At 40.3% G+C, this 26,257-nt stretch overlaps 1 protein-coding gene across 2 annotated transcripts; it reads left to right on the top strand.

The window, feature by feature from the left end:
* Positions 1-708: 708 nt before the first annotated feature.
* On the top strand, positions 709-26,135 carry prickle3 (prickle homolog 3). 2 transcript variants are annotated; one of them, XM_084366102.1, is made up of 11 exons: positions 709-931; positions 8,180-8,262; positions 17,934-18,117; positions 18,360-18,473; positions 19,527-19,664; positions 19,977-20,180; positions 20,794-20,980; positions 22,193-22,531; positions 22,641-22,946; positions 23,239-23,634; positions 23,718-26,135. In XM_084366102.1, exons 1-11 carry the CDS (start codon positions 890-892, stop codon positions 24,173-24,175), a joined length of 2,451 nt encoding a protein of 816 aa, XP_084222228.1. In that variant the 5' UTR covers positions 709-889; the 3' UTR covers positions 24,176-26,135. The 2 variants fall into 2 exon arrangements, with proteins under 2 accessions (XP_084222228.1, XP_084222229.1); XM_084366103.1 differs by lacking the exons at positions 709-931; positions 8,180-8,262 and adding an exon at positions 13,262-13,367.
* Positions 26,136-26,257: the final 122 nt, after the last annotated feature.

Here is a 26,257-nt window from a genome sequence, read left to right as displayed (position 1 = left end):
TTCATTTTGAGATTACGTTGCATTTATGAAAATCCTTTCCTCCTGCTGCCTTTCAACTCTAATAATCATTACAGTATGTTACCCATGTCATTTTAAAGACCTGCAGTGGAATGATAATCCTTTGTTTGGGGTCATAGTACCGACTGCTATCAAACTAATTCCCCATGCAGCAGCCCGCTTGTAAGAATAACTTTCACCCAAACATATCTGTGTTTGTATCTCCTTGTTAAAATATTTATTTAGGAATATTTGTTCAGAAGTTTAATGTTTCCCTATTTGAACTCTCTTCAGATGGATAAATAAAGACTAAATATGGTATAAATCAAACAGAATGGGAGATGAGCGAGTAGGGGGTGTATAAACTAGTTAAATTCCTTGTATCCTGGGTGAAGTAAAGGCCAAACTTTGGGGTAGTTGGCTGCCTGTGTTCACTTCTATGGGCTGCAGAGGTAAAGCTGGAGCTTCGTCAAGATGGCGGTTCAGCACTCACACCTTCAAGATAAAAGTCGGGACGTTATCAGTTTGAATTAAAAGAGTTTCTCAATACAATTTTTGACCTGTAAAACGATGTTACATGCGTTTAATGAAAACGCAGTGCTTGTTTTGGATTTCACTTTGTCTCTGCTCAATAAATGTCGAACATATGTGTTGATGGGTGTTTTACTTTGAAAGCTCCGACGGAAGTAGTGTTTTTCAGTTAGGCTAGCTTGTCCGTCGAGTCGCTGAAGTAGTTAGCTCAGGCGGAAGGAGGAGTCTGTGGCGGTCTGAGGGGAACATCATGTAGTTTAACACAGACTGAGCGACTTTTAACATTAATACCTCGGTGCTTCTTCCCTTGGCTTTCACTTGGAGACTCGTATGCGTTTTTAACGTCCAACCAACCGACATCATGTTCCTGCGGGGGTCTAAAAAGCGACGGTCGAACCGCTCGGTAAGTATCTTTTTTCTACATTTAATTCTTAATGACTGCCCCAACTTACTTTTGGTAACCTGCGCTAACATCTTTTTTAATACAAAACACACTTTAAGGTTATTTGTAAGGTGTTGAAGCCCTTCTTCTTCTGCTTCACTGTAATAGTAGACTTGAAATGAACTTGTAAGCTATTCAAGTCCAACACAGAAAACAGCCCGTGCGGAACTTTTCCCACCTTCACCTGGCTTTTGTGTCGGCAAATAGTTGTTTGTATAATGTCCCACCCATTCCTGCACTTATAATAAAGAGCTTTTTATGTATCTATTGAGATGTTGAGTTAATGTTTCGTATTGTGTAGCAGAAAGTCCCAGCTACATTCTTTGTTTCTTGAGTCATTTCGGGCGCCCCAGGTATAGTCAGGAGGGGTCAGACTACGTCATAGGTTTCTACCTTGGCAGGTTGGGATGTGATGGCTGCTGAAACCTGAACATGTTTACTGCCTTTGTCAGGTTTTCGTTAGAACAACAATTCACGCTGTGTTAAATTATCCCCTTGCTGGACTTTTGCCCAAAACACAGCCTACATGGTCAGGTTACTGAACAAATGAAGCTTGTTTTCAGACTAGACTTAACAGCTGTGTGGCCGTGAAACATCTGGCTCTCCAGCACACTTGGAGTATAACCAGACAGTGACTGTGAATCCAGCTGACTAGTAGCAAACCAGACTATAATACCTTTTTCTGAACTTACCTCTATGTCACTATGTTTGTATATACATTTATTAGACACCTATTTGATAAGCTTAGATTTTGCAGTTTGCATGTAACATATCTTCAGTGTCACTGCTTTAACAATATTTAAACCCTCAAGACACCTGTTCCCACCTGACACATGCAGTACCTGCACTCAAGTGATAATGGGCATCATTAATATTTTACGCAACACTCAGTTACATCAGCACTAGAAAGCAGACTTTTAAATAATGTTACAACACAGAAGTCTACAAATTCGAAGTGTGTCTTACACACTTTTGTAAGATGCAATTATATTGCCCGTAGTCTTTTAAAAAACTTAAAATTACTTAGATCAAACAGATAGATTTACAGTCTATGCAATTAGATATCATCTGAAATTTCACCATTGGTAAAACTTTATAATAACCATCATTGACAAATGGTACATTTTACTACCTAGTCATTTCACTGTTAACAAACAAAAAAAAATGCTTTATAGACCATTTATCAACTCTATAAATGTTTATATTCATTAGTCTAAATAATGTTTATAGCTGAAGTACACAGTATTTATTAACCATTAACAAATAATAATAAACACCAGTTGCAACTTCACAATCAACAATTGCTTAATAAATGCTTCGTAAAGCATTTCATTGTTTATTAACAGTTAAATAACTATTAACTGAAGTTTAATTAAATATAAATTTACCATTTTTAATGATACATATTACAAAGTTTTAACCACTAATTATGATACAGATGAAATTACTTAATTTTCTTAAAACCTGCAATACACTTAAGTAATAACATTTGTGTACTAATCTGATTGTTGTGGCTGAATGAAATGAAAGATGAATGTTTGCACAGTAGCACGCTGGCTCTTGGATCTCTAATCTCAGGGACTATATTAGATATAATTATAAAACTCCAAGAAATTAAATGTCCTTTTTCAAAACCACCTGTTATCACTTTTTTATCGATTATTCAGTGTTAATAGACTAAAAATGACAAGTCAGGTTATGAATATGATGAAATCAGCATTGAATGACAAATGCTTCATATAGCCAATTTGGTTAAAATAAATATTTCCTCAACAGTGTTCAGTTGAGACTGCTTTGTAAATTAAATTGTAATACAGGATTTGAGAACAGAACATCAACCTTTACAATGTGTCATATACTTGTAAAACTCTTGTTTTCAAGTCCGTGTCAGCTACACAACCTTTGAGGCACAACGATGGACAGCCACTCGCCTCATCAGTTCCAAATATTCATCATATGACTGTTTCATTGATGTACAGGTGCAGAGAATAAAAAGAATATTACCATACAGTGTTGCTGACATACTCTATTTGCCAATATGCAGGAAAATTGGATATGTGTTTTGGCCATACACATATCCAATACCTGTAGATAGTGACTAGTTGTAATTAATAACTTGACAATGACTAAATTCCATTTAGCTGCTTTGGTTTCCAGCTCCTTGTGTTGTTCATGCTGGTTCACTATCATAGAACGGAGCTGTCATTCATGTTATTAGTTTCCCCTGCACTTTGTATAAAGATATCTGCTGTGATTTCTGTCAACATTTTAAAAGAGCTGTTCCTGTTCCCACTCACAACAGTGAGTTTATCATTCTAGTAACTTGGTGTTTACTTTATTACTATTACTTTTAACTCCTAACGTAGCCTACTCTAATTTTTGCATGAAACATAGATCATGTCAGTGGTTAAAACGGTTTTCTCATGTAGAAATGTCCAATATATTTAATATATTATTAATGATTAACCAATAATCAATTGTTAAGACAGACCATCAGTTAAAGAAATTGTTGTGCTGTCACAAATAAAATCTCTCTTTGATCCTCAGGAACTTGTATTTTGGTTTAACCATCCCATTATTAAAGATTGTTGTTTGAGTTGGCCTCAGGAGAAGGAAGCAGTAAACCATAAGAGCAACAAGAAGTGTTATGCCACAGAGCGACAGTCGGTTTCAGGTTGTCTGTTTGATCCTGTCCAGTGAGGAGAGGTGCATCTACTCGGCATGCCGAGGCAGCAAAGGCCCCCAACCTCTGACCCCTTTTGTTAATGTTTAACCCCTTCTACACCACAACATAGTGGAGAGGAGCAAAACCTCCATGATTATCTTTGTCTCCTGTCACTGAGGTTAATAAACTAAACACACCTGAATAGTATCACTCATTTAGCGTGAGCCTAATGACATAATTTAGAATGCTCACAATTTATTAATTCTCCATTCCCTGATGTTATTGTAAATATGGGCTGGCTGAACCAGTGCCTTCTGGTGTGAGGTAACAAAGCTGGCAGGGTTTCAGTTTGTCCATTACCTGCCTGGTTACACGGTTACTTGGTAGCAACAAAAAAAAGCTCAAGCAAACCGAGGCAGCGTCATGTGATTAAACCTTATACCCACTTGGTGAAAACAAAGGAGCTGATATGAAAAGTCTGACGCCGGCCCGAGTGTGAGCATGTGAGCTGATGTGAACATGTTAATGTGGTATTTACTTTACCCACACTTAGTTTAGAAGAAACTTCCTCCCGCCACTCCCATCACATCCTTCACATGCAGCACAAAAGCTAAACCTCATTGTTGGGCCACAAACTTGACGACACATTATCTTTCTTGGAAAAATGAGAGGAAACACACACGAAAGCTTCAAGTCTCTGTGTAGCCTTGACATTCAAGACACTGTCATCATGATAAGGAAACATTCAAGGAGATGTAAAGCTAACTTGCAGCGGGTAATGTTCAAGGTCATCCTGTGTTTTCATCAAAACACAGTCATTAAGAAGTAAATTAAAGGTTCATGTCTGTTCAAATTAACGTCTGTTTTTAACAAACAACAGCTGTGAGGAGCTAAGGTTTTGATGTTTTTCCATCTAATAATCTAGTTTGATCTCGTGAAGCAACCTAACTGGTTTTTATGCATCTTCGGATATGTTTACATTCTTATCTTTTAGTCTGCAATGAGGCTTAATATTTCAAGTAAATTTAAAGCTTTTCTCAGGATTCCTAATCCTTCGTTATGCATTACGTCATGACTGAACCCATACGTAACTCTTAATTACCATCTGTCTTTAAGAGAGTGAGCGTCAATGCTATGATGTTGAAACTCTTGTCAAACTGTTTTAGAGTTGGTCCAAGTCATTATGCAGAGTTTAATCTAATGTAGGTCGACCTCTTTATCGCCAGCCTCACAGAATTCAGGAGAAATTTGAGCACAGAAGTTAATTATAGAAAGGCAGAGATACAGTGGGCTGCCATGCTACATCAGACAAATGATATTACTGTTAGAAGAACTTCTTTGTTTCTAATTAAAAAAGAAAATCACATCTGATCAAATGGCCATCTGGATTTTGAAATCTTGCTATCTTAAGATTTTCTTCAGACCTCTGTGAGGGTGACAAAATTGAGTTTTTTCAGTTTAGTTCAGTATATTTAAGAAGGGACAGTGTGAATTTATAAAACACATGACAATACATGAGTAAAACACTAGAATTTTCCCAAAAAAAAGGCTATTTTTCATCTGTAATCCTCTGGCCAAGGTGTAAAAAAGGCTATACATGATAACCCGTACCTACTGTAGACTCTCATTTATACACTCAGTTATACTGTATGTCATGCCAAGTATAATGTCTAACCTAAGACCTAAAACATTTCTAATTCCATGTGTAATATAACCCTCTTTAACTTAAGCAGATAAAAACTGTGACGGTGGCTCTTCAGACCTATAACACATACCTTTTAAAGAGGTCAAGAGGTTCTGTTTTGGCACTGACAATCTTTTTAAGTGCACTACCAGACAAGTTCAGAAGAAATGAGCCTTAAACATTAACTTCCTCAGTATCCCTTACTAAATGGGTTATTGCAAAAAGAAGACTGAAATCATAATTTCTGGATCTGTTTTCTGTTAATAAATCATGTTAGTGCTGGTGCAACTTGTGTTAAGTGTTGTGCATAGTAAAGTAAACTGGTAAAGTTAGGCTTGACTAAAAAAAAAGACAGTCAAAGAGTGCCTGAGTGGAGAAAACTGACACTGCAAATGCAAGGATATAAAGTGTCATTTCAGTTCTTCTCTGTATGAATGGAAAGTAAGTAACACCCTGTAGTATCCTGAAGAGTAATCACTTCTGGTCAGGTATCATTTCCAAAAGTGTTTTCTATCCTGCAGCTGTTACCTTGCATTCTGTGTCACATTAATATATGTAATATTTAGAAGTGTAGCTGTATATCAGTGTTAAACATCCAAGCATTTTGTAGTGTGTGCCTCCCAGGCCCAATCACCGAATGTGACGGCTCAGGAACACCTTCCAAAGCAAATAACAAGTGAAAGGTCCAGTCACCCAGAAATCATCTGTTCGCTTCATTTAGCCCGTCTTGTCACCTTCCATACCTGCTGCTGTTAACCACAATCAATGTGAATCAAATAAGCGATTAAATAGGCAGCAGGGAGCGAGACGGATGCCTGTGCAGACAGTGTGCAGCGACGCGTTCAAAAACAACATGTAAATTATAGTTTACTGTCATGTAGGACTATTCTGGACTAACGAGTTCATGTTCCTACAGCACTGGATACAGTCAGCAGTGCCTTATACAAGCAGCCAATTATCTCCACACTGGAACCATGAACAAAACTGAAAAAAAAAGGTTTTATGTTCACAAGATAGCAAGCTGATATTTGCTCTAGTGGTTTCTCATTTCATTTCTGCGGCACTTACAACTCATAGAGTAACCCTTACGACCCTCAGATATCAGTGAGATAAGCTAAGCAAACTCTGTGATAATCAAAGTACTGCACTGCGGTTCTTGAGTGATCTCATAAGGAACTCTGCATGGGAAAACAGGCTTGACATGAATACTGATGTTTGTTGGTTAAAGCTTCCGTTGAACGTAATGTGTGGTTGGAAAAAGACGATCAAAACACACTTGAGCAGGTATGCACAGGTACCTCACTCTATCACGTGCCTGCGTTTTATTGTTTCGCTCGTTAAATGTCATTAGCGCCTGCGTGCATGCGAGTGTTTTGCATCCGTATGTGCAGTTTGTTTGTGAGGCTCTTCCTTCTCTCAGTGGTGTAGCTTGAAACAATAGTTTCACAGAATCTCTCTAGAGGTTAAAAAATAGATGATAAAGAGCTTATAATACAGAAAATCACAGATGATAGGAGAGGTGTCCCACTGAATAATAAAGGCGTGAGAGAAAAAAGAAAGTGGAGACAAAGAGACTGCATGGAGAGGGAAAGGGTGCAGCTCTCATCCTGTGTCTGCTTCCTTCCTCTCATCTCTAAAAAGAGGCCTATGTCTGCAGTCTATAGTCTGCACACACACACACACACACATTAGGCTGCAGGAATTGAATCAGAAGTGAGATATGAGGTAGTTGGTTTAGTGCTACATTGTTCAGTTGCTGTTGGCAAAGTGAGATGCACAGCTCAGCACTTTTGGCAAAAGGAATTTTTGAGATGTCTCTTACCTCGTTATACTGTACTTTATTTCCCATCATTATACAGCAGACCGGATCACAGTGTTTGTGTACATTAACTTGCAGGTAGAAAACCCCCACATCACTCATTAGCTTACATACAATTTAACTGTATTTTGTAATGAAAAACTTTCACTAATGTTAGGTTGGATACCTAATTCACCTGTGGAGCCACAAGGCTGAAAATGACAACAAAATAAATAATTTGGCAACGGCTAGTTTTCTACCCGGAAGTAACTGTTGTTGTTACTGCGTCGTCACAGTGATTTGGTCTATACTGGCAGTATAGCATTCCTAAAACCCATACGAGACTATAATTAAGCTGCAGGTTTAACATACACTGAAAGAATTAGTCTTCATGCCGCATTGCATTGACTAGTGATTGTACACAACTAGAGCCTAGCTCTGATATTATCAGCCAACATTGGCCTTTCACACAGATATATCGGTATTGGCATAAATGTTGTCTGATGTGAGCTGATCTAAAAACATTTTTTCAGAGAGCATTATGCAGAAAGAGTTTATTGAGTCATTTCTAATAAAATTCCCAGTGAAGTTTACTGTTTTCGTGGACTGATTTAATTTTCGACAAAATTCAGCAACTCGCATTAAAACAACCCAGGTGGATAAATAGCGCTACAGGTAAGAGGAAAGTTGTCTATTCTTGATTTTCGAGTGAACTGTCCCTTTAAATGCTGTCGGTCACAATGCTGTCTGTCACCATACCGTGCAACAGTTCTAATGGTTTATATCTCTGCCAGCGGTACATGAGAAATCTATGGATAGCCCACACCCCAACACAAACGCTGCCGATTTAAAGGCTGAAGCGATGGACTCTTAAGTGCATTCTGCTCGTGGCTTAACTGGACTCACTCACTCAATATGATGTTGATGTTTCTGCGGCCATGTCTAGCGACCACTGTATGTACTCACTATGTTGTTTTAACCTAACTATCTTGTGGCAACAGGTATGAATGGTGCTCCCTGGGAGACGTTGTGAGCTGAAGTGACTTTGTGTTATGTTTTCAGCAGGAGGAAGAGGACCCGGACAAAGGCCAGCCGTGTATGCGCTGTGGGGACCAGTGCCCCGGCTTCCGTGTCCATGGCTGGAGGTATGAACTGGCGGGGTCTTGTATGCTGCTTGTTACCTAAGCAGGAAATGTTTGCCTCAGTCTTTATTTACCTTTGGTAGAGTTACACTTTCTCCTGCTGCTCTTTGGATCTGGTGCAACTTCTTATAATAACCAAAACCACCGTCTCAAATCAGATTTTTTAATCTGTAATCACAAGATGTGGCACCTTAACCATTTATTGGCTTGTTGTGCTTTTGATTTAGTTTTAATATTCTTTTACACACAAGTTTTTATATATATTACCCACATTTCTGAAGACGAGCCCGGTTAGATCCAGCCCATGTTTTTTTTAGTGACTGATTGTCAGATATAATATGCAGCTATCAGCAGCAAGAAAATTTATCTGTTTCTGATTTATTCATTCCACATAAAAACACTTTTTCCTTCCTTGTTGGTACGTTAAAGTGTAATGAATAGATCTATAAGAATCAGTGTCCTTGTGTTTGTGTTTATTCACATGTCTTATCTAGAACAGCAACATTACAACCGAAACGGAAATCAGCTTAACCGTGATCTGTGTACGCGATGAGTGCTATACATTAAAAGACAACAAACATGACCCAGTCAGGGTGCCACATGATATTCACAGAGCCGATCAGCCTCCCTGACCCCCGTGGTCCTAAAGAATCAGGACTATAGGCTCAGTGCCATTAAGCCGTGACATCTGCAACAGAAGCAGCTGCATTTTGTTTGAGTCGACTTCATCTTCATGTGAAAACAGAAGCACTACACAGCAGCAGGATTACTGATTACTGTCGTCCTGCAACATGTGCTGTATGTCTGAGCTCCAGAGAATTAGACTTAAGACCTTTTCCTATGTCAGAGTAGTGCTTGTCATTTATTGTACTGAAAGTAAGGCCATATGGTGGATATGCACACCAGAAGGCTTTTAAGGTGAAAATCACTGTGTTGCTTGATACAATGCAGGGCTTGACAGTAAGAGTTGCCAGGTTACCACTGGCAACGACTTTTAGAAATTGGCAACCAATTCCTGTCCTTGGGTTGACATCAGTGGCAACCATTTTTAACATAGAAAAAACAGTTGGAACTGAACATTGCTGCAAGTGTGTTGGTGTTTTTATTCTCGTGGGCTGCTGGATTTATTTTTGAGGGATCTGTGAACATGACAACAGCTGCACTACAGGTATTTTTTATACCATCAATTGAGGGTGGACACGTTAACTGTTAACACTTATGGGCCCTGACACACCAAGCCAAACCGTTGGTGAATGACTGTGGTCCGAGTTGTTTCAGTGTGTCCTGCACCACTGGCACTGAATGGCCCTTGGCGGAGGTAGAATCGTCAGTGGAGCCCATCAGTCCCTCTGATTTGCTCTCTGATTTTCGCCTCCGCCTCTGTGACAGTGTTATTTGCATCTTTTTATCTGACATATTCATGAGTGAAAGTGTCTATATCTTAGCAAGAGTGGTGTCAGAAAACGCTGCTTTATCACAACAAAGGTTTGTAGATCTCACGCAGGCGCAATACGTACAAGCTAGTTAATCATTGTCTGTAGCTTCTTGGCTGAGATACAGGTGATTTCATCGCTGCTACTAATTTAATGTCGGTTTGGTGTGTCTGCGCCCTGAGATTCAAACTCTTTGAAGGATTGGATAAAACACAAACTACTAAGATTTTTTTCCGTTTACCGTCATAAAACTTCTCAGCAGTCTTACAAGGTGACTAAAAATGGCAACCATAATTAAATTTTGGTGAACTGGTTACTATTTAAAGTTTTTTCAGCCCAGCAACAGATCAGCTGAGTGTTCATCTGGAAGTTTTATGGACAAAAGACAAGCACTACTCACCAGATGGACGAGTGTTTCGTAGGATGTCCATATTGTTTGTTTGAGTGTTTGGAGAGTTTTGTTGTTGAGTTTGAGACTGTTGGAGCAGCAAAAGTCTTTACTTTTTAAATGAAGACAGAAGACACTTGAAAAGTCAGCCTACATACCTCCTACACCTTTTTGTTCAGGAGTTGTTAACAACTGTCAAACGCCCTCCCAAACAACAATTCAGCTTATTCTGTTAAGCAGGTTCTTGCGTTCTTTCCTTTGAGCCCCCTTTCTTTCCTCTTCTTTCGTCCTTTAGTGAATATCCAGCTGGTTGGGTCTCTTGGTTAGTCTAATCCTGTCAATCACGCTAATAAGATTAGGCCTTACTGCTGTGATAGTATCCCTCTCGACCACTTCATACCTCCCTCTGTGTCCCCCATTGTCTCCCCTTCCTCCCTTTCACTGCTGCTTACGCCTTTCAATATGACATTTATATTTCATGAAGAGTCAAATCTAAACAAAAGTGTATAAATATTTCTTTATTACGTATTATTTATTTGATGTAGAAGAAGCAAAGAGTCAAGCGCTTGGAAGGTTCTTATTTTTCCGAGTACATTGTGTTGTGTTTAGTGTTTCCAGACTCTAAGACTGCAGAGTACAATCACCCTGTTTGACACACAGCTAGATGAATGAATAAAAAAGATTTATTTCTGGTTACAAAGTCTGCATTCACAATCCCAGATGGGCACTGCATGGCTGTGGCTCAGTGATGGAGAGAATAAAACAAAAGGCAGAGGAATGCGTACTGCATGTAACCAAAAGACTGTAATTGTATCTTTTAGCTTTTTTCAGTTCTGTTCCCTCTATTCAGGTCAAGACAAAAAGCTTAGAAGTTAGGATGTAATCTAAAACACGTGTGCTGCTCTCTACCTCCGGCCACACTCTGGTGTAAGTCTAGTCTCTGTACACATTGATCTGTTTACAGTATATTTAATCTCCGTAGCATTAACATACTGCTTATGGAAGATTTTCAGCTATGTATTTGTCTAGAGGACAGATCTGAGATGACTTTTGGGTGAGGTTAAAAAAGGAATTGTCTTGTTAAGACGTTTCAAGCTGATCCAGGAGAATGAGGAAAATGAAAGTGATTCAATGATTGAGATTTATGGGGGTCAGTGTTTAAGACCCCGTAGTCCGTTGCTAATTACATCTTCCTTAATAACCAATTTAGAGTCACACCTTATCTGACGGAGAAGATCATCCAAGTGACCACAGGCTTAGCTGCTGATACTCGCTGAGAGGGAAGTGATCCATCTTCATCCTGATCTTTCTCAGACCGAGCCTAAACTGTGGTGGGGGGCAGATGGTGCTTCCGCTGCCCAGCAGCAAGTGAATTGAGTTACTTTTGACCCGGAGGTCCCCGCCACGCTTCAAAAGTGTTCAAAGCTGCCGTTGCTATTAGTCTGGGTGGCCATGCGGCAATTACTCAATCGCAAATTAGTGGCAGAGACTTATAGGACAAGGCCCATCTGTTTCTTAAAATCAGATCTAAGGAGGGCTTCACTATACCCCACTGCAGTATGTCTCACTTATAGATTATCACACCAGCAGCACACAGTTAAAGCAGAGGATTATCTTAGGCATGCTATACGGGATTCTCAGAGTGTTTTAATAACTATATAATGAGCTACAATATATCTGTATTAGGGCTGCGAGATAAGGCATTTAAATAATATTGCAATATTTTTAGGCTATGTAATATATTCTATTTATGTATAATATATAAATCTCAATATTTCGAAATTTCCTGAAAAGCACTCCATAAATGCTAGGACTGAGCAACAAAATCAAATCACAATATTCTTTACCAAATACCTAATGACTAACAACTATATTTATACTATATTATATTTGTTTGGTTTTTTTTAAGGAAAAGCCCCAAAGATTTTTTTTCTGTTTCTGTTTTTTCTGGCATGTATCATGCCTTAATTGGTACACATGTTTGATACAAAAATAAAGTTTAGCATGCATTTGACATACTAAATATCCTATTTACACTGGGTCAAAGCACACATTATCGAAATTGAAGTTGTTCCTGATGGTGCCAAACATTTGATATAACTCTTCTGTATCATAATATATTTAATCATTAGACACAAAAGGATAAACACAATGACATTTTTTATCAATAATCATCAGTAATGTGGATAGAATGACTAGGTTGGTAGGAGCCTTTAAAACCAGGAGCCTTTAAAAACAGGATATACACTAATACTATCACGATTCAACGATCTCCAAAATCTAAGAAGATATATACAGTATTCTTATATCATGGTAAAGACATAATATCAATATATTTTTCAGTAAAATGTGAAAGAGAATAGTATAATATTTCGCTACTTCCCAGAGCAGAACTTAAAAGGAATTAAAAGATTGACTCAGTTTATTATCTTGCAAGACGAAGAAAAATCTGAAACTCTTGACAGTTAAGAAGCTGGCACCAGAGAATGTTTGATACTGTGTCAAACTAGTTGCGTTTTTTTTTGTCAGTTGACTAATGAATTAATCAACTATCTGTTACTCATCCTCATATATTGACTGAAGACGGGTGTCGTGACTTCACAAAGATTGGACGTCATGCTGCCAGCTTGTTATTTCACTAGAGACACTTTTTTTTGTTTTGGACGCCATCGTGATCTCATAATATGACAAATACTGCACAGCACAGCTTTGCTCATAGGCTCAAAATCTGCTCTGTGTGTTGCTATGATTAATAACTGCATCAAAGCAACAATCGTCCATCTGTTATAAATCAGTTGCAGCAGTCTGGTCACAGTAGAAAAGACACAGTGAGTTTGCTCTTCATGATCGTCACTTGGTCTCATTTGTTGCGTATCTACAAAGGCAGCGTGAGTAAATAATCGGCCTAAATTGAAATGTATAACAGAAAAGCCTGCTGCTTGTGTGCTTTAGCTTATCTATTTAAGTAAATTTAAAAATCACATGAGCATGTGAGAACTTTGTATTTTCTGCAGCGTGTGGTTGTGTGCCAGCCTTTTGTTTGAGCCCACTGACAGCATGGAGGAGGGCGGGAATCGGGGGTGGCGGGGACATTGAAAAGAGCAGAGCAGACAGAGAAATTATCACATGAGAAGGAGCTGCAATAGATTATTCTGCTCTCACTGAACGACAGGCTGACAGTAGTCGGCGTCTATCGGATGCAAAGTTTCCCGGTTTCAGCGGAAGACAAGTCTGGATGGGACAGCATGAACAAGCCGACCTGGACTAATTTGTCATGATTATAGCAGGTAGTGAAGAAACCATATTTACGGTCTAACTGGATTAGAGGGACTAGAAGCTCAAACAGTCATTAAGTTGGGAGATGAGGGTAGATTGAAGGATTTGTATGTTTGTGTGTGTGTGTGTGTGTGTGTGTGTGTGTGTGTGTGTGTGTGTGATTCTTTTGGTGTTTCACAGTCTGACTTTGTGTTGTTTGGTACACACCGTGGGGACGTTAGGTGTAGACCACAATGTCAGTTACAGTTAGTGTTGTTACGCCTACAATGTATCTTAGCAAGAAGAATATATGGTAGCTTCATGGAGATGTCACTTTATTTAAAGAAAGAAAAACGCTTTTTGAAAATGAAAGTGATTAAGTGAATTAAAATCTACTCAGCAGCCGAAGCTAATTAAGACTGTTGGATTTACAAAAGTTTATTTCAGCTTAATGCTAGGCAAAATATTGACATTGTACCATTATTGTGATATGAGACTATATCGTCTTATATTTGGGATACGGTTATATCATGATGTGGCATAAGTGTTGTCTTTTCCTGGTTTTAAAGACTCCATTACAGTATGTGATGTTATTTTGTTAGCAGGTTGACAAAAACTGACAAAAAAATCTTATTTCTAAACTTTTTTTGTAGCAGGATTGATACTTTTAAATAAAGAGGAAAAAAATAGACGCCATATCAGTATATCAGAGATATCTTCCATATTAGTAATGGAAAATGAGAACTGTGCATGTTTTTCTTTTGTATCAAGCAGCAGCAAAAAAGTTGTAGCTTGACATGTTTGAGTAAATTTGCTTTAGGTGACATCGTACATTCTGCGATGTATGATGCTACTTGCCTTTACCCTCTTAGTCATTATATCCACATACCTGATGACTATTTATCAAAAATCTCATTGTGTCAGTATTTTGTGAACGTACCAATAGTGACGCCTCCATTATTGTCGCCATATTGATATCGAGGTATTTGGTCAAAAATGTGATATTTGATTTTGTCACCCAGTCCTAGCACTTATGGAGATTTCAAAATATCATATGGCCTAAACAATTGAAATATTATTTTAAGGACATATCACCCAGCCCTATTTCAGCTCCATATTGTGTCAATATTTAGTTTCTCTTCATTGTCCAATCTAATACTCCAACAGCATGAGAGAGCTGTACTCCTGTTGGCACCTAGCTTATTTTATTTAATTATTATTTTATTTATTATTATTTAGTTTAATATCTATGAATGGGCTATGTATAGGTTTTCTCTATGAAATGACTATCTAACAGACCATGACCCAAAGATAGCAGATGCTCACATCTGAGGAGGTGGAATGTAGACAATGTTTTACATTTCTGCTTTTAAAATGACTTAAACAATTAATCAATTATAAGTATAATTTCAGATTTCTCTGAAATGACTAATCATTGCAGTTGAAAGTTTAACAGCAGTTTCACACATTGACAACTCTCCTGTCGTAGTCATAGCTTTTCTTGCTCTATAAATCAACCAGGATAATCAAACTATATTTAATTGGATTTTTTAATTGGAAACTTTCCTATTAATTTTTTGATCAGTCAGCAAAAAATGTGGTGCACAGCCACCAGACAGAGTCGAAACAGACCAGTCGTATTACATCAGAGGATTGTGACTCAAATAATTGAACAGGACGGGGCTGAGCACAGCAGGGGTTGGTAAATTACAGTGTTGAAATACCCTTCAGAAATGTGCCGCTTTTAAGTTTACTGAGGTCGTGATCTAACAACCAAAAGAGAAATAACATAGATTACAGTAAACTTTGAGGGTGCTGATTTGCTCATGTGTGGGTTCAGCATTTTGTCTCTTGTATACGTAGTAAGCCCCCTTGGTTTATGGTTTGTACAGAAGAAGCGTATCAAGTTTAACTCTGCCCTAATGGCATTATACCCGGAGAGCAGCCTGCACAGAGAGGGACATAATTTGAGACTCTCCTGCAAGTTTTCAAACCCAAAATTCTCTCAGATTGGCTCTTTGTCATCGCCCAATTACTGAAGGTTGCATGTGAGGGTTGGCACCCGCTGGTAATTATATCCCTGTTCCAAATGCTTTCATCATGTAGAGGCTGCTGGTGGTGGATGTGGGGGGGGGTGCTGGTGGGGTGGAACAGGGTGAGACGTGGTGCATCTGCCATCTGTCCCATCATGCCAGGTCTCCGGCTCTGTCCTCCTACCCACTTACATAGGCATCTGTGTTGTAGTCATCCCCCTTTTTTTGCTAAAACAGCCATACGCATACAAAGACTCACACATACACACATACAGCTGGGGTCAGATCTGTGCCAACATGGCTCAGCCTAAGCTGACGTGTTGTGTTTACTAGTATTTATATTGGGTCTACCTGCTTGGCGATCATAGCTTTATAAGGTGCCAGCTACACATTACAAGAGAGAGATGGTACTGGGATCACATGGTAGCATTCCCTGTTTTGTCAACTTCTTAACAATGAAGTTGTGTTGAGTAAAGAGAGAGGTATACATTCACGCTGACACGCAGTAATTACCGGCCACTGCTAACATTTCAAAGGAGGAAGACTTTTCATGAGACGATTGATTAGAAGAGGAGCTCTCCTGCAGTTGACAGGCAGTTGTGTGTGTTTGTGTGCTAGCTGTTTTTGGTTTGTGTGGGGGTTGGGTGGTGGAATAAAGCAGCTTTGTGCCTTACGAACTTGAGCCACAAGTGCCAGCTGGCAGTCTGTTATGCAATCGTAACAGAGATGCACACATGCAATACACGCTGCATATGGCCACAGTGTCGCATCCACACACATGCTCGACACCCACACCTCATTTTCACCCCTGGGCGCTTTAGTCTGACTCCACCGTTCCCACACACAGAGGCACACCCACCACCAGATTGAATGTGGTGAGGAGGACAAGATGAGGTGTAATATGAGGCAGAGGGAGATTATTGCTCCCATCTTCACCTCCCGCTCTTAACTGCCCCGGGATTGACGCCCAGGCTTATGTCAGTGACCTCATTTCCTGCTTGTTTGGTAGTAGCTTGTTTGGGAAGTGCTGGTCCTGATGTAGATCGGGTCAGTGAGATGTCAGTGTAAGGTGGGCTGGGTTGTCTAATTGTCAGTAACATCTGTGATTAATTGAGTTCACTCCAATTGTGAAAATGTATTACCCCTACACACTATGCTACACACTACACTGCATATTGTTTTTATTTCTGAATCTTCTGTGAAGTTCTGACTTTGTTTTAAATGATCTGGAGGTTGTGTTGTTGTGTCCTGGCCTGACAACTGTTGTATTAGTAATATTTGGCTGCTAGTATAGTTGAGTCAACCACAAGAATGTGTGTGGGCTGATTTGTGTGTCTCCAACGCAAAGTGTGTTCAGAATGTATATGGCTACCAACTGTGGGAGTGCCGGTATGACTGTGGTGTAAACAGAGTTACTTCTTAAAGAGCTTTTTGGGGTTATTGCTGGTTCTATCACCTTAGCTTAAGAGTCTTATCTGGCATATTCATAGGTTTAAAAACTGAACCTGTTTGCAATGGCTTTGTGTTGGATTTAGTGACATCTAGTGGTGTGGTTGCAAATTGCAACCAACTGAATACTAGGTTTTGTTTCCAGGTGCCATCAGACTTTACAAAGCTCACTCCAAAACACGCAAAAATCTATCTATCTATCTATCTATCTATCTATCTATCTATCTATCTATCTATCTATCTGTCAAACTTGGTACTACCAAGTACTGACTCCTGTAGAGAGTATGTCTGAAACCTTAGTATGAGATTTGCATATTATTTACAGGGAAATATTACAGTATGCAAGCACTGCTGTAGTGACAACAACAACACAACAGACAATGACAGTGTTTCTTCTTCTTCTTTGGATCAAGCAGACTAGATACTGCAAGCGTTTTGCTGCCCTTTACTGCTTTTTTTTAAACGTTCCCCTTGACAGTTACTTATATCTTTTATTAAGTCAAATACTGTGCTGATATTCCATCAGTTTCTTATTTCTAGTCCAGGTTTCCAGGTTGAGTCAAAGTGCGCAGAGTGAAAACAGTTTCTCTAGCTGCCCTCAGGTCTTTGAACAACCTTCCTCCTTTTGTATTTGGTAAAATATTTTTTAAACTTGAAATTACATTTTTGTCATTACAGAGAGAGTAAAGTAAAGTAAAGCAAGGTCTGGTACCAAATACCTGGTACTGGTACTGGTATTGGTATTGTTTCAAATGTGGATGATAACCAACCCTACTCTGTAGATATAAAGGCTCATTTTAATGTAATGAAAACACAACAATTCTTAGTTTCAGGTAAGATCATAGGCTGAAAACATTATTATAAATATTATGTTCTATTACTGCCAATAGATCCCTTTAAATCCTGCACACTGGACCTTTTCCAGAAATGAGGCACTGATATAAATCTGATGTAGGGTTCAATTTTTTGTTCTGTGGTTTGCACTTTTTGTACCTGAAGCATCAGGAGAAGAATCCACGTATATTTCCTGAAGTATTTGACATTTGATCTTTTTTAGCTTCTGTTGTAAATCAGTGTCTCAGGGGATGAAGCCTGAAGCTGTCCTTGTCTCCACAGGAAGATCTGTGTGCACTGCAAGTGTGTGCGAGAGGAGCATGCAGTGCGCTCGGTGCCGGGCCAGCTGGAAAAGATGATGACGAAGCTGGTATCAGACTTCCAGAGACACTCCATCTCCGACGACGACTCGGGCTGTGCCTCCGAGGAGTACTCATGGGTCCCACCTGGGCTCAAGCCCGAACAGGTAACAACCACAGTGTGGTGCAGATGCAGAGTCGAGACAAAAATTATTGCTACACAAGCACGAAGCACACTTCCACCTGAACATGTTCATACACACTCAAACAATTTTATAACCATGGGAAAAAACTATTCAGTATTTTGATTTATGACTGTAATTGTATAAATTGCTCTGTAATGGGTTAGATTGCTCTCTGTCTTCTGTCACTGCGGCCTCTATGTGACCACACTTGTCTCCTCATGCAGGTATACCAGTATTTTAGCTGCTTGCCAGAAGACAGGGTGCCTTATGTGAACAGTCCAGGGGAGAGATACCGAATCAAACAACTGCTGCACCAGCTTCCAGCCCACGACAGTGAGGTAACATCACTGTGATTTAGGGATGTTCTAGTTTTTGGCTTCACTCCTGCTCAATTGTAGTGTGGTGACATGCTAAATGCAGGTAATCCTTCAGTCTAGCAAGTTTGCTAAATCACAACACAATAATACTGTGTTATTATTATTGAGCTTTTCTTTCAACCTCTACATAGATGCTGTTGTTGGAAAGGCTGGACACTCATATTTCTTTTTTTACAAGGAAATAAAACGTGTTGCCAAACTGTGATTTCACATTTTGGGTCATGTCTTTTTTAGCTTTCTTTATGTTTAAGAATCTCTCATAGGGTTATTTGATGCAGTTTGAACAACAATATGCCTCAATGTTTTAATTAAACCACTCGGCTGTGTTTTCCCTCTGTTCCTTCAGTTTTACAGGAAACTAACATCCTCTGAACCCTTAAAAAAGCCTTTTTTCTTACTTAAAAATCCAGTAATCCATTGCTTTCTCACTTTTATAATTTATGAATTAATGTAGTAACAATGATTCTGTGATGTTAGTGGGTTAGTGCTCAAGAGCTGTATCCTATAAACATTGAATGTGTTCTACATTATAAAATGATTAACAGGGTTACAAAAGACAGATTTAAAGGATAAGTTCACCCAAAAGTTTCGTGGTCCACAATACATTTCAGGATCCTCTCAGCAGCACAGCTTTGCAACATTCTCAGCATTCTGAAGTAGATGGTTACATTACATTTTTTTATTTTCTTATTATTACAAATACAATAAAAAACATAAAAACATAAAATGGCTTCATGTAGCTCATCCGGTTGTGCTTGTGCACCCACTGCACTGAGCTTTAAGCTTGGCAGCGACAGTGAAGATGTTTTGCTGTGAAGCTCCAGAAATGTTTTATGGACTGCGAAACTTCACCCCACTTTCCATCAGTATGAGGGGGACTAGATAATGACTGTTTTTTTTATTTTTGGGGTGAACTTTCCCTTAAGTAATCACACTGAAGCAATTAGGTAAATGAGGTGTAGAAATTGTATATTTATGCACCTGTCATCAAGCATATCTATGTGTTTCTTGCAGCCGCAGTACTGTAACTCTCTGGACGAGGAGGAGAAGAAGGAGCTGCGTTTGTTCAGTCAGCAGAGAAAAAGGGAAAACTTGGGCAGAGGTGTCGTCAGACTCTTCCCAGTAACGATGACGGGAGCCATCTGCCAGCAGGTAGAGCAGCACTTTATTTTTATGTTCAGAAAACGTGGCAGATTCTCTCATGAGACAGGCCAATATGAAGCTCAAAAACAACCAGTTAAAGCCTTTTAAAATACATCAGAGCCGTGCAGAAGAATAATTTCTTATAAAGACTTCGGTAAGTTCAGGTGCAAGTAGGTGCAGGCATTGCTCAGGGGCCACAGCACACTGGGATTTTCTGATTACAGGGCTGTACGCGCAAACTGCAGCGTTCATCATTTGTTAAAGGATACACCAGCTAACTTCCTTCCCTCTGCACCACCCCAACCAAATTTATTTTTCCAGTGTGGCAGACAGATCTGCGGTGGAGACATAGCAGTGTTTGCCAGTCGGGCGGGACATGGCAGCTGTTGGCACCCTCAGTGTTTCCAGTGTGCCTCCTGCAGCGAGCTGTTAGTCGATCTGATCTACTTCTTCCAGGACGGACAGATCTACTGTGGCCGGCACCACGCTGAGAGGCTCAAGCCTCGCTGCCAGGCCTGTGACGAGGTGACTGTCTCAATAATATCCCTGACATATTGAATAAACTCCCATCAGTAGCAGTGTTGTGCAGCAGGTCTCTTTGTTTCCATTTCAAATCTCTTGCACCCCTTGTTTCCTTCTCTCTCTACTATGAATGTCTGCTGAAGGAACATTTTTTAATAATATTTTTAAAAACAAAGCAAGAACAGTTGTGAGTGAGTTATGTAAGACATGCAGCTTTTTGTTAACCTGTTTAGAAAGATCCTTTAATGAATCATTAGGCCCTGTCAGGTGTTTTGTCAGGGCAGACTTCATCATGAGATATTTGCAGGTTTTTCAGTCCCTCTCTTCTTTTTTTGAATAGCTTCTCAGTTTGACTTAAGAGATTAGTTGACGTAGTTGACTAATGGATCTGGCACGACTGACCCATAAGTGTGATTTAGACTCGGGGGATGGTGAAGCATGCAACAGGGTGCCGGCAACATCTTTTTTTTCCCCCTATCTTGTTAACCCAAATCCTCACTACTCATTTTCACGACTGTGATTTGTTTACTACTGTAGTCATGAAATCACCACTGCTGTGCTGGGTGACCTCCGTCTCCCTGTCTGTAACTGTCTGGGATTGTTCTCTCAATCCCAGATTATTCTCGCTGATGAATGCACGGAGGCAGAAGGAAGATACTGGCACATGAAGCACTTCTGTTGCTTTGAGTGTGAAGCTGCGCTCGGCGGCCAGCGTTACATCATGAGAGAGAGTCGGCCGTACTGCTGCTCCTGCTATGAGTCGCTGTACGCCGAGTACTGTGATACCTGCGGAGAACACATAGGTAATGAAATGAGTCTAAAAAACTCATTTAGCATGCAGCTAACAGCCGTTATCAGGCAGGAGAGGGGGATATTCACTCTTTCTTTGATGACACAAGGATTTATAAGGCTCATACATTTAATAAATGGTTTATAACACACTATAATGTAGTTGTAAGCAGATGTAAGGACATTTTAAGTGTTAATTAATGCACAGAAAATGTATTTGATATTGTTTACAATTATGTTTCACTATATTATTATTCATTATTTGTTTTTACACCATTGTCCACTTGGTTGCCCACAAAGTAGTTAAAGCTGTTGACAAAAACACTTAAATCTGCTCACGACTACATAATACTGTGTTACAAACTGTTTATTTAACATTTATCTTCTGCTCATGAATGCAAACTAGGGCGTAAAGTAAATAATTAAGAACTATTTCATCAGTAGAACATTGTAAAAGTAAATACAGCTCCTGTCAGATAGGCAGCTTGTTACATAAAGTGATGGCAATTAAATAAGTTGGTCTAGTTTCTGATTTATTGCCTGAGTCACTTTTACATAAAAACCACAGCAGTAATCTTACTACATCTGACTTGGAAAGATTCCCGTAACAATTCTGTAAAACCTCCAACACGGCACAAGTCTGAACTGCATGCTGTCAGATTAATGGAAAGACTGCAGCAGCACAGAGAGAGAAAATAAATGCAAGAGACGCTGTTTAAATTCATCACTCAATTATCATCTCTTTTGCACAAAAGAGCAGTGTAATAACCAGGGATCACTGAGAATAAGCTCATTTTAAGTTGATTCACGTCAGATCAGTCTGTAAAATTACTTTTTTTCTCCTACTGGTTCTGAGTAAAAGAGGTTTTTAAAAAAAAGCCTGCGTACAACCACGATAATATTTGGACCGGCTGTCTCCCTCCTTGTCTTGTCTTGTAAATTTCATTCATGCCAGCTGCATGGAGAAATTATAAACATCTCAGCAAAACTAAATTTTGACTGGCATTTTTTAAAAGTTCTGGCAAATTCATCCCTTCTCAGACAAAGCAAGCCAGACTGAAACTTAAATTCAAGTAGTACAAGTAGTTCAAATATGGCTGAGCCAATCAAAATTGCAGTAAATTACAGTGCAGTACTACTGATAGATATTTATACTCTATACACATTCACAGATGATAGAGACAGATTGTGTAGTCTTGTGTAATCATGAAATCATTTCCTCTCAGGTATCGACCAGGGCCAGATGACATACGAGGGTCAGCACTGGCATGCGGTGGAGGCGTGTTTCTGCTGTGCCCGCTGTCAGCTACCTCTTCTCGGCCGTCCCTTCCTCCCTCGTGGGGGGCTCATCTTCTGCTCCAGGGCCTGCTCGCTCGGGGAAGACCCCAACAACTCTGACTCCTGTGACTCGGCACTGCAGAGCAGACCGCCTCAGCATAGACGCTGTGGGAATATAGAGAAACACCAGCAGCCACAGTGTGGTTCTCCACTGCAGCCACCAGAGGGCGTTAAACCCCCTATAACTCCTGTAAAAGACTGCATCCATGCTGCAGTGGAAGACAGAGGTGATCACAGTACATTGGTGTGATACTCAGATGTTATGTAGGTCACAATGGCAATAAATGACCCTGTGAGAGACTTTTCTCACACATTCATCTGCTCTGCTTCTTTCAGGTGTCCGCTGCACTGCTCCAGTTCAAAACGGACTTCCTTCACCCGGTGGTCATCCTCACCCAAGAGGCTCCTACTCACCTCTTCCCCACATTCATCTAGGAAATGGCTTAGGACCATCTTGGCCCAGTGACCTTCCACATTACAGTTTACTGCCAGAGGACTGTGCGATCAAACTTCCTGTCAGTGGTCTTCAGCTCCAGGAAGAGCTGAATGGAGGTACTGGACTAACTGGTCTGAATTCAAGAGGAACCTCAACGGCTAAAGACTGCAGGAACTGGGTGGAAAGGACAAATCAAGTTATGCAAGGTAACAGAAACCAAGGCCTGATAAAAAACAAGCTGATATCACATAATGTAACCTGACTCTGTTTTAAAGTTCACCCAATAAATAAACATTTAGTCATTATCTACTAACCCTTTTCATTTAGTAAAACATGGACCCAGCTGCTCAGATTGTTCAAGAGAATGCTGCAACACTGTTTTGCTCCAAAGATCCACAAATGTTTACTAGACTACGAAACTTCACCCGACTTTCTGTCAGCATTCGGGTGAAACGTATTCTTTAACTACAAGGTGCCCTCATTTTTCTGTCTCCGCAGTGTTTTCTCCTCAGAAAAACTCCCATGTGAACCACCTCATCTCTCCAGACTCACCTCCCCTTCTGCCCGACAACCCCTCCATCCTCCCACCTCCTCTGCCCGTTAAGTCTCGTGACTTGATGCCCGGAGAGTCACCCCTGCCAAACCTCCCCCCACCGGAGGAGAGACCCTCTGATTCTCCGCCCCCGCTGTCCCGCAGTGGCACGGCGAGGGTCAGCTTCAGAGAGCCAATCAGCAGCAGCTACTCTGTTGAAGAGGATGAGGATGAAGATGAGAATGATGAGGAGCTGCAAGAGGGCCAGGAAAACGAGCAAGAGGTGGAAGATGAGGTGGAGGGAGGCTTCGGAAGCAGGTTGCATCTACAGAAAGGCATCCCACCGCAGATGGATCTGCTGGGTAAGAAAAGGCTTTGAGAGAGTCGAATATTAATGCATCTCATGAAACTTGGAAGTTAATTTTGTTTTTGTCTTGATTTCCAGATGGATCCTCCTACCACCAGCGGGGTCTGCGGCGAGGGTGGAGCCGTTGCCGCATCCCCTCCGACCCTGCTCTCCACCCTGGAGCAGACAGGCGCCCCCGGCGCCCTCGGTCCGACCGGCCTCGACTGGACACCCTGGACCGGAGGTGCGAGCGAGACAGGGACAAGCAAGGCTCTTCCGGCACCTCCTCACTGACCCTCCAGTCAGGCCAGTACAAACATGAAGACTGCTCTACTTGCTCTTCATCCTCAGACTCAGAGGAAGAGGGCTTCTTTCTGGGACAGCCCATACCTCTGCCCCCGCAGCTCCGAAAACAGCAAGCCGAGGAGGGCAAAGACAGAGAGGGGGAACAAGAGAGGGAGGTGCAGAGAGACAGGGGACTGAGAGGCAGCATACGGAGGAGAAGAGCTCACAGTCTTGGTGCAAAGGACAAAGATAAAAACTGTGCTATCTCCTAACCCCCCAACTGCTAGCAACATCAATATACAGCATGTTGTTTTCTAAATTATGGTGCACAAGAAGAACAAACGGCCCTTCATTACTTCGGTGTTCAAGCTGTTTTGCGATGCTGATGTAAATCCAACACACACTTACAAACTTTTCCAAAGCTGAAACACAGCTATTGTTCCTGACACTTTACTGAGCAAAGGGAAGAAACCTCAGAAAAGTCACTACCTTGAAAGAGCAATTTATAAGATATGGCCCGAATTTAAGCTTAAAACATTCCAAAAATTAACATTTTCAACAGAATGTGAAGAAACAACAGTTTGTCAGAGATGGCTATGTACGTCCACGTCCTGACCCCTGACAGTTTTGGAGGCTGTAATCAGTCCCACAATCCAGTTGAGCTGGGCCCCGTCACCCATGGTGACTCCCCCTGTGATCCAATGTCTTGATCCAGACAAACTCTAGTGCCACTGGCTCCACAGCTAACTGAGCCATGAGCTAATTAGCTAACGGTAGCTAGCTACAGCCAAGGATAGCTAGCAAAGAGCAGCAGTTGTGGGTTACTCTGGTGATATGCTGCCCTCTATGTTTTTGAAGCTACCTTCAAATTACTATCTATCAATCAATCAATCAATCAATGTTAATTTGTGTAGCACCAATTCACATCAGAAGTTATCCCATAACACTGTCCAATTGGAGCAGGTCGAGACCATACTCTTTAATTAATTTATTCACTACTCGTCTAACTGTTGGATCTCTGGATGTTACAGTGTGGAAAATGATGTATGGACCGTGTGACTAGTGATGAATGTGGACTAATTATTGTAAACATATGATGGGATTATATTTTAAAACCCAAGAAAGAAGTCACACCTGTGCTGCAGTTTGTTTGAACACCAACTGCCGTGATCCTGAAGTGAAGTGTGACAGCTTTTTAACATCAGCATAATTTACATATGCAAACTTACAGCAGCACATATGACCCGCAGCCGACTGCACACAAAGAAATGTTAATATGTCTTATTTTTAGTCTACTGTAACATTGCCCCGTGCTCTTATGTGCAATTTTTATATGGCTGTGATATATTACAGTTATGAACACTAAATGGCCAAATATTATGGGATGGATGGCTCCAGCAAACTGTGGTAGTTCTGAGATCATGAATGTGAAGTTTGTTGCATGTGTTGTATAGTTAAAAAAAAAGTACTGCAAAGTTTGTAAACATTCATGTTTTTAATCAAAAAAACCACTTTAAACGATAAATTCACCCAGGAATGTAAATTCAGTCATTATCTACTCAACCTCATGCTGACGGAAAGTTGGGTGAAGTTTCGTAGTCCACAAAACATTTTTAGAGCTTCACAGCAAAACAGTGTTGCAGCGTTCTCCTAAACAACTGAAGTAGATGGGGACTGAAATTGAACATAAACATGAAATGGCTTCATACAGCTTGTCTGGCGTAGAAGACATCATTTAAGCCAAATTACTCACTGTGGCGGCTAAGCTAAGGGCGTTAGTGTACACCCCTACTGACATGCATGCACAAGCTCGACCACACGTTGAAAGCTAAATAAATGTAAATAACATCTAAGTCAGCTCCTCTGAAGACTTGGATTGCGTGGGCCGAGCTGTGTGGAGCCATTTGTCGTTGTTGTTTAACATTTTAAAACAAGTCCCCATCTACTTCAGTTGTTTAGGAGAATGCTGAAATGTTTCGCTTCGACGCTCCAGAAGTGTTTTGTTTACTATGAAACCCAGCTTTGTCTCAGCATGAGGGGCGAGTAGATAATGACTGAATTGTCATTTTCGGGTGAACTTATCCTTTAAAGTCATTTATTTTTATATTCTTGGTGTAGGTCGCTGTTCTTTCTTGTTTTATTTTGGGTCAAAGGAAGAGATTATCATGTGAGTTTCTGTTTCTCTGAATGTGTGAGACGACTTTATGGTGATATTAAATTTGTTTAAATTGTTGTTGTTGTTGTTCTGTACTCTCTCACACACTTTACACAGACCTTTGAACAGCAGACTGGTCAGCTAGTGTAGATGATTTATGTCACCTGCACAAACAAAGTGCTTATCATCTAGCAACATA

This window comes from Pagrus pagrus (genome assembly GCF_965226575.1).
Source record: "Pagrus pagrus genome assembly, chromosome: 11".
Classification (NCBI taxonomy): domain Eukaryota; kingdom Metazoa; phylum Chordata; class Actinopteri; order Spariformes; family Sparidae; genus Pagrus; species Pagrus pagrus.
This window is presented reverse-complemented; position numbering and strand designations above follow the sequence as displayed.

Bases quoted from the DNA above. Each gene is read 5' to 3' on its own strand.
- prickle3 (XM_084366102.1), top strand. From the start codon at position 890: ATGTTCCTGCGGGGGTCTAAAAAGCGACGGTCGAACCGCTCG. The intron at 8,263-17,933 runs GTATGAACTGGC...TTGTCTCCACAG, and splicing joins TTCCGTGTCCATGGCTGGAG to GAAGATCTGTGTGCACTGCA. The intron at 18,118-18,359 runs GTAACAACCACA...CTCCTCATGCAG, and splicing joins CTGGGCTCAAGCCCGAACAG to GTATACCAGTATTTTAGCTG.